We start from the raw sequence: 15,313 nt of genomic DNA, 5'->3' as shown, positions 1-15,313 counted from the left end.
ATTTCTCAAAACTTTAATAGAAGTCTAAAATTGATTTTTTATAAACACAAAAAATCTTTTGAAAGTCTCAAATACTTCATATTTTTCTTTGAGTAAGAAAACCCATGTCATTTGAGTATAATCATCAATAATAGTAACAAACCAATGAGTGTTAGAAAGGGTTTTTTGTTTTGGTTGGATCCCAAACATTGCTATGAACGAGTGTAAAGGGCACTGTGGGTTTGTATGGTTTTTTTTGAATAACTGGCTCTTGTTTGCTAGGTTCCATAATAAAATATCTCTACTTTATTGACATAGAGTTTCTTTATTGAATATATGTGGAAACAAATGCTTCATATAGTAGGTTCCATAATAAAATATCTCTACTTTGTGTGTTGTGGTTGGGCATGACTAGTCTTATTTCCTTATTATGCATGCTTAAATAGTAGAGTCTATCCCACTCTTTAGCCTTGCCAATCCTCCTCCTCAAGGCTAGATCCTAAAAAACACAGCCAATATCATCAAATAGGATGTGACATACCTGATTTTTAGTTAGTTTGCTTACTGAGATGAGGTTACAGGTAAGTAGTTTAGTCACATATAATACCTCATGTATGGTTGGATGTTCAGATAACTTAATTGTTCCAAGACCCCACACACGTGCACTAATACTATTTGCCACCCTAAATTTTAGGTTTTCATGACAATGCTTGATAGTTGTAAAGAAGGATTTGTTATCAATCATATGATCTAAGGCTCCAGAATCAACAATCTATATATCATCACTAGTCACCATAGCATTTAGGGCAATTATAGAGTTACTTAACTTTACCAAATTGCCATTGGTAGTGCTAGTCTATTTGTCTAGAATCCCCCTTAGCAACTATACCTCTTCTGGGCTTAGCTTTTCTTCTTCTTCTTCTTCTTCTTCTTTCATTTCAACATAGTAGCCTTTCCTCTCTGTTCTTGATTTGTTGTTTAGATTTGGTGGCTTCCTATGTAATTTCCAGCAAATTTCTCTAGTGTTGCCTCTTTTATTACAATGGTCACACATTTTTCACTTTTCCTCTTTTGTTTTGTTGTGTTTGTGCCTCTAACCACCAGTGCTAAGGCCTCATTCTATACCACTAAAGTTTGGGTGAGTTGCTTTCTGCTTTCTTCACATTTCACTATATTAAAGCGTTCAAAAAATGATAGGGTTTTAAACCCATGATTTTGCCCCTAACATCCTCATCCTCAAAGTTGTCATTAAGTCTTAACAAGAACTCATAAGTTCTTTCTATTTCAATAAGCTTTCTAAAGTACTGAGCATCATCCATATACTTCCATGAGTGAATTTCAAATAGGTCTAATTGTTGCCAAATTCTTATCAAGGCACTATAGTATTGGGTTACAGTCATCGTGCCTTGTTTAAGTTCTCGGAGTTATTTATTTAGGTGGTACAATGCAGTTGTATTGTCTATTGGGGAGTAAGTTCGTTTGGCAGTGTACCATATCTCCTTTGCTATTTGTGTGAGTAGGTAGCCCTCATTGACCTTAAGAGTTATCAAATTGCATAACCAAGTCATGACGTAGGTTTTCTACAAATCGAGTCATTGGGCAGGGGCTGTGGAGCCTGGCATTGATGTATTTTTCCTTACATCTGCCTTAGAGATATATCAGAATGCTTAGCGACCACTGGAGGTATTACTCCTATTTAGTTTGTGCATTATCACCAATTATTAGCTTTCAGTCATTAAGATGACCTCTGGTACCATAATCGAGCTATTAGAGCTCTGGGTAGTTGTGGAATCTAATGCGTTGGGGGAAGTGACTCACTCGTAGGGATTGAACTAGCCATCGCGGTTGTCAAGTTTGGCCACTTGCTCACTAGGTTCGGTCGTAAAGTCCCAAAGAAAGGTAGGAATTGATTGCTGTTCATTTTCCCTTTTTTCAAAGCTTAATACCATATTGGAAGGGGAAAATGTATTTTGAATTCTATGTATTATTCTGAAGGTAAGAAGGGTGTATATACAGGAATCAAATTTCTTCACTGAATAGCTAGAAATCCGATTCTATAAAGTAGAATTAATTACAGATAATCTCTCACAATTATTAATTGAGATTCTAGGTCTACGATAAGGAAAAGATAGCAGTTTGGGGATATGATTGTAATGGCTAGTAGATAGGTCTTTGATTCTAAGAATAATGAAGGTTGCATGTACTGGGAGAGATGACCACAAGGTTATGAGCATTAAGTGGAAGTAATTAATCATTGTTTAATTAAAAATTGGTAAGTTAAGAATAATTCAAAACTCATTCATCTAAAAAAAAGGAAAAAAATCATGACACATCTATGATTGTTTTTGTGTAAATATTCTTAATTCTTAATCTATGAAGTGACAGTAATTATATACTCTTTCTCATCTCTCGCTTGAAAATCACCCCTCACCTAATACATTTTTCTTGCGTATATAGATTTAGTGCCTGTTTGGGAGGGCTTAAGTTGGCCCATAAGTAGCTTTTTATTAGCAAAAGCCTAATTGAAAATTTATCCAATGTTTGGGAGGGCTTATGACATATTGGGCTTCTCTTTTATAAGCTGGATGACCGTGCGTTTAAAATTAAGCCAGGAAGAGGAGCTTATTTTTGAAGTCTGAAGAGCTTAATTCAGGGACCATTCTATGGGTGTGTCAGAGAATGTATTCCCCCTTTATTTTTCTCTCACTTCTGGCATTATTCCCTCGTGATTTCACTGTGGTTTTTTTTTAACCAAACCTCTCACCCACAACTCGTCTCTTTTACCAATCCTACTTGCTCCGTCACCTCCTCTTAGAAGCTCCGTCACTAGTCATCATGAGCTATGTCGTGTCACCTACGTGAGGTCATCGTGTTGGGTGTGAGGCATGCGTGGGCTATTGGAGGCTGCTCCTTCATTGCAATTCCAAGCTGCTTTCATTGTCTGCAACCTAGGTCATCACCTTCTGCCGATGTATGTGAGCTATGTGTGGAGATCTTAGCTTCCTAGTGCAATATACTGTCGGATCTACCTTTGGCAGCCTTCGGGTGGTTGGATCTGTTACAAGTCGGCCAGTCATTTTTTTTGTCTTGCTTTTTTGGTTTGATCCCCTATGCTTGCCTGAATTTGCTATTGTCCCTGCTCGCCAGTAGAAGCTTAAAAATGAAACCCATTTCTAGGTCAAGAGTTCTCCTTTGTGCTGATCGTGTTTGCACGTGCAAATTGGTCTTTTCTCTTCCTTCTATTTTGGTCATCTTGTCCTACATGTTGTTGAGGTGGATTAATGCATTTAACTGTGTGTTGAAGGAATCGATCTATATATGGCTAGATAGTTGACATTTAGAGCTACAGATTTGGCATTTTGTATTCTAGGTTATTTTCGTCCGTGTCATACTGTGATAATCATTCTTGAGATGTGATTGTGTATATATGATTAGATTGTGTATATGTGTATATGTGATTGTGTATACTGATCATTCGGTTGCTATTCGAGTGGAATTTTGAAAGAAAACTGTACAAGCTTGTTGTGCCTAATATTTGAATTTTTATGACTTCAGTGATTTTATGTTAAAAGCTTGTAGAGATTGAAAAAAAAATTAATTTTTAAACTAATTTTTTGTCCCCTTCATTAAAGTTGTGATAGCTCAATTAACCACTAAATTTGCTTATTTAGATATTCACAAAAAAATTGTCTTTCCTAATTAAATTTCTCATAGAAAATATATTGACAGATTCTCTATCAAAATATGGCATCTCCAATTCAAAGATGAACAATTGTTAAACAAACAATAAGAAAAATAATTGATAACATCTTTATTATTAAATTCAGTTTTGAAAAATTTTCACAATCAATAGCAACCATTGAGTGCCCTTATTTACTTGATGTTAAATTCTAGAGGAGGTGCCGAAATGCATAATATCATTATATATTAAAAAATTAAAATCTTCTAAGGGGCTGTGGTCTAGGGTTCCCTTTCTCTCCTCTATTGGAGAATAGTAGAGATTGACATTGTGATTATGTATTTATAATTTAAAAAAATTATGAATAACAAAACTAAAAAGCTTATGTAATCAAAATGTCTTAATTAACAAAAACACATATAATAATATTAGGAAAATAACACACAATATTTGGAATTCTTTGTGTCTTAGGATTTCTTTTAAAATGTAAGTGAGAAGACTATGCAAATAATATATATTTTTGTTCGAGTACAACATATTTGTTACATAATATAACTTTTATTATTACATTTTAGGGTTTTGCTTACTTTAGTTAGTCTTATCTCACTTATTTGTCATAGAGAAATGGATAATGATAAAGGAAAAACGATATGGGATCCTTACACGACTAAAATTCTAATTGATGTTTGTGCCAAGCAAATACTGCAAAAGAAATGACAAGGAATATCGTTTATAAGGCCTGATTGGGGTAAAATTGAAAAGAATTTTCAGGAAAGGAGCCGGAAAAATTATGACAGGAAGTAACTAAAAATAGATTTGACATATTGAGAAAAGATTAGAAGTTATGGGAACAACTAATGTCTAGAGAGACTAGCATTGGTTATGATGCAGCCACAAATAGGGTGTTGGTCTTCAATGAGTGGTGACAACAAAAATTATAGGTAACTATTTGCGTTGGTTGAGTTTTAATTTTGAATATTAGTTTAGACATCGCTTGATTATGTCTAATTATGTTAATCTAGGTGAACCCCAATTTCAAGAAATTTAGACATCGGGGTTGATGTTTGGATCAAATTCGATGAAAATATTCAAAGATGTTGTGGCTTCGGAAGACTATATGTATACACCATCAGCCTTACAGTCTCAGTCAACACCTGCTCCACAGGCTAAAACAGAAGAAGAGGAGGATATTTATAGAGTCGGGTTGGACCAAGAGGAGTGAGAATGAAAATTTTGGTATTGACCAAACAGCCAATACAGGGGTGACATATGACTTGGCCGGTTGTAACTTAAACAACCCCACAAGTAGTGGACTAGGTGGTTTAGGAAGCTATGAAAAGAAGAAGAGGGGTGACATGTCTAATGTGAAGAAGGAAAAAAAAGTTGCTGCCTCTACTAAAATTGCTGATAGCCTCATTGTTATGGCAGCTGCTTCTGAGCAGCGAGTAGCAACATTAAATGATGATCCCCAAGTAGTTGACAAGATTTTGGCACACTTGACTGACCTTGAAGAGCTTAATGATGACGATCAACTGTATTATGCATGTGCTAAGATGCTTACATGGTTGAGGTGGGCTAGGCAAGCCTATTTGACATCTATGCATGATAAACACAAGTTGTTAAGGTGGTTGATACTGACAGCACAAGATCCAGACACATGGAAGGGACCTGCAGGTTAGGACTTACTTATTTCAATATTGTTGTACTTATTAACTTGAACTAATTACTGTTTTAACACAAACTGATGTGGCCTGTTGCAGGAACTTAATTAATGAATATGTAATCTATTTACACTAATTTCTACTTGTCATTTATGTATTTGGTTTATCTGTTAAGAGTATGGAAAATATTTACTTCCTCTTTATAATGCTTACACTTTCTTTTGATAATAGTTACAGGGTTAATTATACAATGGCCAATTGGAATGATGATTCACTATAGAGTAAAGATACTTCAGGGAATTGTAATAACAATTCATGGTGGAATGAAGGGAATGTAGATGACCATTCAACATAGTTGTCTATGATTAATAATGAATTAACACAATATGAAGCAGTAAGTGCATTGGTGGGTTATTATTATGAAATGTACATGTTGAAACAGCCCTACAGAACTTGTGAGCAGATAAGAAATTTATGGGTGCATGGCATTTTGGTGGGTCATGATGATCAATGTCATGAAATGTTCAGAGTGGATAAACTTGTTTTCAACCTCTTATGTGCTAAATTGGAGGAACATGGTTTATGTAAGTCTAAGTACATAGGAATTGAAGAAATGGTCGTGATGTTTTTAAACACTATTGCATATGGATAATGCAATAGGATGATCTAGGAATGATTTCAATGTTCAAGAAAAACTACAAGTAGGCAGTTTCACAATATACTGCAAGCTTGCCTTAATCTATTGAGGGAACTTATTCGACCCATAGATCCTACATTTTGTGAAACTCATAGAAAAATTGAGAATGGTCCACATTATTATCTATTTTTTAAGGACGCAATTGGAGCAATTGATGTCACTCATATACAGTGTGTTGTCCCTGCTGCAAAACGAGACAAATTTATTGGCAAAAAGGAAATTCCAACACAAAATGCCATGGTTGTATGTAATTGGGATATGTGTTTCATTTTTGTCTTGGCAGGATGGGAGGGATCTGCACATAATGCTCGTGTGTTTGACAATGCTATTACAAATTCATCTCTAAATTTCCCTCATCCACCTCCAAGTATATATTTATAAGTTTTAGTTATGTTAATTTTTAATTATTTTATATTTTTATTCATTTCACAATGTCACAAATTGTTTCATGACTCATTAGGGAAATATTACTTGGTTGATGCGGGATATCCAACACCAAATGGATATCTCGGTCCATACAGATTTGAGTGCTACCACCTTCCATACTTTTGACGACAAGTAAGATTCCGAAATAGTAATGAAGCCTTTAATTATTATCATTCCAGTTTAAGGTGCACAATAGAAAGAACATTCAGTGTTTGGAAGAATAGATTTCAAATCTTATGAAATATGTGTAGTTATGACTTCCAAACACAAGTGTACATGGTTTTGCAACAATGGCTATTCATAACCTTATAAGGAGACATTTAAGCTCCAACACCTTTTTTGTAGAAGCTGAAAATGGTAATATAGTTGGCGAACATGATCAGGCTGAAGCTAGTCAACTATCGTCTTCAAATGTTATATCACAGTTTTCATCGCATATGCATTGCATCAGTGATGCAATCAGAGACCAAATTATCCATTGTTTATCAGTTAATTAATTATGTAATATTATTTTATTTTACCTTGTCACAATACAATGAATTGGAGTGTAAAACATTTTTATCCATTCAAATTATGTTTTGCTTTATATTTGTAATAATTTTTTTAATTTCTCTGATGTTTTCAAATTTAATTCACTCATTAAATTTCACTTTTTCATTGTATTATGTCAATTCATTTTTTTATCATGTTTCACTTTATATTTAAAATATTTTTTATGATTTCTCTAAAGTTTTAAAATTTAATTCATTCATTAAATTTCACTTCTTCATATTAAATTATTTTAAATTCATTGTATTATGTAAATCATTTTTTTTTAATCATGTTTCATTATTTATTAAAAATCATACCCATTTTGGTAATTTTACAAATAAGCTTACTTATACTCAATCATAATCCAAATAACCTTTTACTAATCTCACTTTTACAAACTAATTTTTTTAAACTCCAATTCAAATATAATTAAGCTTATCCAATATAACTTTTACTCAATTTTACTTTTCTAAAAGTCAGATTAGAAATAAGCTACTTTTTCCACTACCAATCCAAACGGATCCTAATCCTTGACTTCTTGTGAGTACTAAGATCTATAAATTTTCTTGTGCTCTGATGTGGTTGCAGGAGACTTCTGAATCGATAAAAAGCCTTCTATCATCTATTAGTAGCATAATTGTCCAGCAAGCTGCGGAAGGCAGACTGCAAGAAAGGGTCAAAAAATTGGAGAGAAAGCTGAACAAGGAACAAACCTCACTAGAAGAGATGAACAACAAACTTCAGTGGAATGATGATGGGGAGATACACCTGCAAGCCCCAGTAATCCTTTAGCAATTAAACGTGCCAAAGTTGAAGCCTTTTTATCAGCTAAATGTGACAATATTGAAGCCTTAAGGAAGCAAAAGGAAACCGAGGAGGGAAATGTTTTGAAAGCTAAGCAATTGAACAAAGTGATGACTCTAAACAGCCTCAGATCGAGACTTCCTCATTTGTTCTAGTCACTTGCGTCATCTGCAAGTGCTTATAGTCAAGCAGTTGATGTCCTCAATAGCCAAGTTAACCCAGTAGAGTGTAATGACACTACATCTGAGAACTAGTACAATTTCCTTTTGCTCTGATGCTCTGAAAAGAAGCAAGCAATGTTTCTCAATACAGAACGTCAACTTTTTCTTTAAAAAATAGAAGTTTATCCTGACCATCAGGCAATTTCCCAAATTATCATTTTTCTTCTTCCATCTTTTATTCCCCTAAGCCAAGTGATTATTCTATATGAAATAAATCCAAGAACAAGCATTTAAAATGATGCAACTGTTCTATCAATTTGACAATTTCTTTTTTTTTTATTACAAAAAAAAATGACAATTGCATTTTTACCAAGTTATTCTTACATAATCAGGCTAAAAATAAAATAACAGTTGTAATTTAGAATCCAATAACTGCGAATGCTACAGATATGATAATCTTATATAACCGTTTGAGATTTATTATTCAAGTTGAAGTTTTATTTCCTTATACTCAAATTTAACAACGGTATTCTCATAATTTTAATATCTAGAAAAAAGAGTTGCACATGTTGCAGCAAATCACATTATAAATGAATAAAGGAGAGGGGATCACAAAAAATAATTATCCAAAATTTGTTATCTCCAAGGCGCGTTTTTATGCTCAATCAAGCATTATCATGCTCTTATGCCATAAGATTATACAACAAAAACAGTAAACTTCCTGAATTATATTATGGACCAATATCAGTTGGGTGAGTCGCTATTGCTGCACTAATCATACATTGAGGTTCACATATGCTTATACTAACGCCAATGTTCCAAACATAGAATTGAAGCCAAAAAGCAATGAACAAAAAAAAAAAAAAAGGTCAGGGCCTTGGAACCCAACTCAAATGCTGTCATCACTGTGGCCGTCTAAGCCTTCCACGAGTCTCCTCTTTGCAGACTTGGTTCTGTAACACCATACCTCGAAAGCCTCGCTCAAGTCAGGATACTGAACCTCCTGACCCTTGATCCAATCAGCAAGAATGTCTGCCTGATCATTCGACGGCAAGGTTAGCACCAACGATACGATCGAGCCCTCAATGTTCTGGCACAAGTCTTCACCCATCTTGTATGGAAAACCTATCTCCTCAGTGGCCTTTGAGTCTAGTATAGGCTTCATCTTCCGGACATATGGAAGCCAGGTTTTAAGCAACTGAACCCTGCATAGAGCTGGAACAATCACACTACCATAACCCACAGCTTCAAGGACCTTCCCCGTTACTTCTATCATCTTTGCTTTTAGGCCCCACATGACATGGTCAAGCTTCTTGTCTTCTATCACTGCCAGAATTTTTTTAGAGATTGCAGTCCACTGCAAAACAAATTCTTCACTAAATCCATCTTTAGGAGGACATTACACATCCATTCAAGATCAGCAACTCTCAGCAAAATCCTCTTATGAGCAGCCTCAGACTCCAGGTTAGCATCCAAGAGCAAAGAAGACAGATCCATTTCAAATAAACAAAAAACCTTGGAAACACCCATTGCTATTGCTGATCTCACCTCATCATAGACCAAAACCATTGCAGTGTCTTCATCCTCTGCTAACATATACTCAACCTGCTCTTGAGCAGAAGTTCGAAGCTCATCTCCAAACGGGGGACATGGTCCCTCTGTGGATGTTGCAAAGCGAATAGCTGAAACAAATATCTCTTTTGTGATTCTTAAATCTACAGGATTGGACCTGCTTACTATTGACATAGCTGATCAACGTAAATACTGCTATATTTGTATCCCTCTCGTCCAAGGCCAAGGACTGACCTTTGATTTTGTAGCTCTTAAGCCAAGTTTTGGAGAAGAGTGAGTTCTGCCAAGGAATGTAAACATCAGATTTGATGAAGCTCAGTGACACCAGAGTTACTTTCATTGTTGATTATAAACAAGGACTCAAAAGTGACACCCATGACCACATTTTTTATTCGAAGGAGAATGAGAGAAACATGCACTTACAATCTGGAGAAGCCAGCCTCTTTTAAGATAAATACAAATGGGGAGTTTGAACAAGAGATCCTCCTTTGTATCCTAGATAATCTGTACTAGTAGTCTCGCCATCTTGTTGAAGGGCCAAAAATCTAAGGCGGTGTGGCAACTGTTCATGCTTCAAGCAAAAAAAGATTCAGAGCTTCAAATAACTATTATACTGAAAATTAAGAGGCTAAAATTAAGTGTGGTACGCAACCAGAATTTCCAAAACAAGAAAACCCAACAAGTCAACGTAACAAGCAAGAAGCAACAAAATGTTTTTGCATCAACATGACTAACAAACAGAAAACATATTTTATCAAAATCACTTTTTTAAAAATTTATTCTACTCATAATCTATTCTCTAAAATCACTTTTATCACATTCTTCAAAGTTTTTCTCTAAAAACTAATCCAAACACCCTCTAAGCATCCAATCACAATCATAATGCATGCGATGGAAGTGCAGACCCATTGCCAAGCTGAAATAAAAAAAACAACCAAATCAAGATGAGCCTCAAAGTTTAAATTGTCAAATTATGCATTAGACATTTTTACTGAACCATAAGCATCCTTGACTATGACTGCAGCAACCGAGCTAACTATTACGAGGTTACTTGGTTTTTGTTATTAGGTTATCCAATGTTGAGCTCTAAGACATATGCACCTCTCAAGTTTTCATTGCAAACTTGATAGTAAACATTTGAAAACAAGACAAAAACCTAAGATTCGTCTTTCTGTTTATCCAGAGCAATGAATTTGAACATCTTAACACTTGCTGAAGTGTCCAGAACTAAAACCTAACCAACTTATATACACAGTTATAAAAGAGCAATGCCAAAACATTAGTTCTATCAGTCTGCCAAAAGTCCAGTAAAATTCCCACCCAGATCACCCTGGAAGTCAAAGCACTTCCATAGCATCTTCATTTGAGGCTTCACTATCCATCCTATTACAGTTTCCTTTTTGGCAAAATTAACTCCCAACGCACTTGAAAACTAACTTATAGAAGCTGACAAATAACTTTTGGCGTAAAACCATAAGAAATCGCTATAAATCCTTTTAATAAAAGAATACAATAGTGAGTAGGGCAAACTGAAACATTGAATACTGAAAAGGGGAGCAAGAAAATTAATAAAAATGACAATATTTCAAGATGCACAGAGAAGTCTTGTTTGGCAGACCTATGACCCGGCCAGAAATATGAACTTTTTAACTGGCAATTAATACTATGAGACTTCCATAGCCAACAAACAAATCGCCTTCTTTCCAAACGGAGGGGGGAAAAAGGAAAGAAAAACACTCTATCAGGCTTCCAGCAAAAACAAAAGAACCTCAGGTATACAGCAGACTTCTTCAATCAGACCAGAATATAAATGATAAGCTCTCAAACCTACATTCAATCTTCATAAAATCTAAATTAAGGCAGAGAAAAGATTTAAAAACATGTATTTAATTCACCAGAAACTAAACATTTTCCTTAAAACAGTATAGGATTTGCAAGACCCAGCTAGCAGAGACAAACAAACGCCCTGACAAGATTCTTCTGAGCTTTACATTTCCAAATACAAATCAAATGACCCCAGAAGTAAATCCAGAAAATGGTTTAGAATGAGTCTGCACTAATGGCTTTGGTTATTTGTTACGAGAAACCATTGTCCAACCTTAAAACCTGCCTGTAGTAGTAGCTTAAGCCTTGAGGTTGCCTTCTCACTTGATAACCTGTGAAACTTCTCAAGTGAAGATATTCATAGCTAAGCTTGTTCAGGTTTGAGCCCGAAGCTTGTCAAGATCTGAGCATAATATCATTTCTCATCGACCAAATACCATCCAAAGCAGCAAAATGATAAGCTTTGAAAAGTATTCATGAAGACCTGTGCTTTTCTTCTTAGCAAAACCAACATAAAAAACTGATTCATAATATCTTGCTGTTGACATGAGTCAACGCAAGTTAGAGAAGTGAACCAAACAACCTTACTTAAGTCACATTGACAAAAGACGTAACTGATGGGTTCTAAATCATCAAATTGCAGAAAGGGCACAATTGATCAAATTGGAGATGTTACTCCTCAACCATATTAAAGAGGTTCCAAGCAAAAAGGATCGCTCTCTTGAGGACTTTAAGCTTCAAATGTAGTGCTACTGAGGGAGATGGTCCTGTGATCCTCTGTTGAATACTTGCCATCATGAATTCCCTTCCACAGCAGATTGTACCCTGTTCCAGTAATGGATAAAGTTTAGAGTTGGAGGGCTATGGGCGAAAAAGAAGTGGATGGAAAGAAGACAGGAATAGACCATTGTAGAAGACACCTGACAGTGGCACTGCGAGCATCTGATAAATGAAAAACAGAAGCAAGGGCGCATTAGAAAAGGAAGCTAGGAGCAGAAATGGGCAGTCATGATTTCCCAAAAGCAACAGGCATAATTCAATTTTGTTGCGGTGGATTTCCTGATCATTCAATACAATAGATGGTGTATCTTCACTAATCATAATTGAACGATGTCATTTTAGGTGGCCAGCAGAGGACATGTGCAAAGACATGCAGGGAAGCTAGACGCTTAGAGAGGATCTGAGTTATAAAGAGACTTGAATAATCAAATAGGATGGGAACTTGCAATGAAGTTTGTCATGAGATCACCTAACATGTGGCTTGTCCAGCTCTATCAAACTATGTCCTGGAGTTTTCTTCAACCCTTTATCCTTTGTAATAGCTCTAATTTGGGCTACTTTATCCCATTTTCCCTTCCCAGCAAATATGTTTGACACCAGAGACTGTAAACTTGAGTTATTCGGTTCCAGCTCTAACATTTGCTTCACAATAACCTCACCTATCTCTGTATCACCATATAATCTGCAAGCAGAAAGCAAAGAACACAATGCCGAAGAATCCAGGGTTGATGGCATGATTTTAACCAAACTGTACGCCTCTTTAAGTAGTCCGGATCGGCTCAATAAATCTACAATACATGAATAATGAATTTCACATGGAAGTAAGGAATATTCCTGCACCATGGTCTTGTAAACTTGTAGACCATCTTCTACAAAACCTGAATGACTGCAGGCAGTGAGTATTGATGTAAAAGTTACTTCATCAGGTCTAACTCCGGCAGATTTCATTTGTTCGAAGAGTTTTAAAACCTCTGCGCAGTTTCCATGCATCCCATATGCAGCTATCATTGCATTCCATGTTGTAAGAGAGCGATCTACCATTTGATTAAACATACATCTAGCTATATCTATTCTACCACACTTTGCATAAGCTGTAAGCAGAGAATTGGTTACAAATAACTCTCTACCAAGCAGGCCTTTGTAAATCAAGCAGTGAACTTCCTTGACAGAACTTAGACACCCAAAAAGAGATAATGCCTGAATCAGACTTGTTAAAGTAACAGAGTCAAGGTTCAGATTTTCTTTTTGCATCAAACGAAACAAAACTATGGCTTCATAATGGCAGCCATGGTAAACATAACCTCTCATCATCGAAGTCCATGAAACCAAGTCCCTATATCTTGCACAAATAAAGACTCTCTCAGCATAAAGCATATTCCCACAATTAGCATAAGTGTTAATTATTTGATTCACAACTTCCACATTCATGAGAAATTCATGCTTCAATAAATACCCATGGATGGACCTAGCTATCCTAAATTCTCTCAAAATTGATACAGCAGAAAGTAAATTCAGATATGAAGCAACATTTGGCCGAATGCTTATTTTGACCATTTCATTGAAAGTATTTATAACCTCCAAAGATAGTTCATTTTGGAGGAAACCGGCCATCATAACATTATATAGAACAACGTCCTTATTCCCCAAGCTTTCAAACATTTTTCTAGCTTTGGTTACATCAAATTTAGAGTACAGATCAACCAAAGCAGTGCTAGCAACCAGATCAGGTTCATCCCCCTCCGTATCATGTAACCATGGATACTCTTCCCTTGACGTATATAATTTAAATTAGAACAAGACAAAAGTGCATTGGCTAAGGTTAACAAATCAGGCAAAATATTTTCACACGTCATATGACAGAAAAGTCTGACTGCTTCTAATTCTTGTCCCATCTGAAGATAAGCAGCAATCATGGTATTCCATGAACCAACCCTTCTCACATCCATTTTACCAAATATCAGAGCAGTCATTTGTGGGTGCCCACATTTGTAATACATGTCCATGAGGCTTGTTTCAAAAATCTCATCTGACATGCCAATTCCTTGTCTAATGGCATAGCCGTGGATTGCACGACCTTGTTCTAGTGCTCCCAATTGAACTGCTGCCTGAAGCAGGCTCACTAATGTCACTCGATTCAGTTGCAGCTTTTTCTTCTGCATTCTAAGAGAAATCTGAAAGGCCTTATAAGCACTAAGGTTGCACTGAGCAAAAGCAGTGATGATTGATGTGTATGCCACATGATCTTTGTCAATAATTTCATCAAACACCTTAGAGGCACTTTCCAAATCGTTAGCTTTAGAATACAGCTTAATAAGAGAACTACCCACAAAGCAGTCCACATTCAGATTGAATTTGAAGGTATCCACATGAATTTTTCTTCCAAAATCAAACCTCCCAAGATCAACGCAACTTCTCAGAATAACAGTAATTGCTGAACCACCTAAACCAATTTTCTGACACTTCAAATCCAAATATCGAATAAGAACTTCTTCATAGTTGCCGGCCCTATAACACCCAACAAGTAACGAATTCCAAACAGAAAGATCACCACTAACAATTCTACGAAGAACACATCGAGATTCACCTACTAGGTTAAGTTTAGCATAGCAATGCAAAAGCTTAGAGCCTAATAAATTGCAATTTTCAAGCCCACAAACAATAATTCGAGCATGCAATTTCTTCAAGGAAAGTACTTCTGAACAGTTATCCAAGAAAGATGCATAACCATTCTCTGACATATCCACTGAACCATAACCCAATACTTTTCTCTTCACTGTACAGAAAATCTTAGTCTGAATCCTGGTGAACTGAAAATTGTTTCCACGAGCTAACTTGGATAAACCATACGCTTTAACATTCATATTCAACAAAGAATAAGTGTGCGATCACTCTATTAAGACAAAAGCATATACTTACAATCTGGAGAAAACAGCTTTTTTTGGAGATAAATACAAATGGGAAGTTTGAACAAAAGATCCTCCTCTATATCCAAGATAATCCTTACTGATGGTCCCGCCATCTTTTTGAAAAGCTAAAAAACTGAGGCAGTATGGTAACTGTTCATGCTTCAAGCAACAAAAGATCCAAATCTTCAAATAACCGTAATACTGAAAATTATACAAGAGGCTAAAATTAAGTGCAGTACGCAACCAAATTTCCAAAACAAGATAACCCAACAAGTCAATGTAACAAGCAAGAA

At 35.6% G+C, this 15,313-nt stretch overlaps 1 protein-coding gene and 1 pseudogene across 1 annotated transcript; both read right to left on the bottom strand.

Annotated features, from left to right (window-relative positions):
- Window positions 1-8,560: 8,560 nt before the first annotated feature.
- On the bottom strand, window positions 8,561-9,959 carry LOC114758316 (BTB/POZ domain-containing protein At3g05675-like; annotated as a pseudogene).
- A 2,620-nt stretch (window positions 9,960-12,579) lies between these two features.
- On the bottom strand, window positions 12,580-14,975 carry LOC114758315 (pentatricopeptide repeat-containing protein At4g21300). Its single transcript, XM_028947356.1, has 2 exons — window positions 13,963-14,975; window positions 12,580-13,882 (listed from the first exon to the last, which is right to left on the bottom strand). The coding sequence occupies exons 1-2, from the start codon at window positions 14,973-14,975 to the stop codon at window positions 12,580-12,582; spliced, it is 2,316 nt and encodes a 771-aa protein (XP_028803189.1).
- Window positions 14,976-15,313: the final 338 nt, after the last annotated feature.

Source organism: Neltuma alba, unplaced genomic scaffold, assembly GCF_004799145.2.
Source record: "Neltuma alba isolate B1F8T4 unplaced genomic scaffold, ASM479914v2 tig00010685_pilon, whole genome shotgun sequence".
Lineage (NCBI taxonomy): Eukaryota > Viridiplantae > Streptophyta > Magnoliopsida > Fabales > Fabaceae > Neltuma > Neltuma alba.
This window is presented reverse-complemented; position numbering and strand designations above follow the sequence as displayed.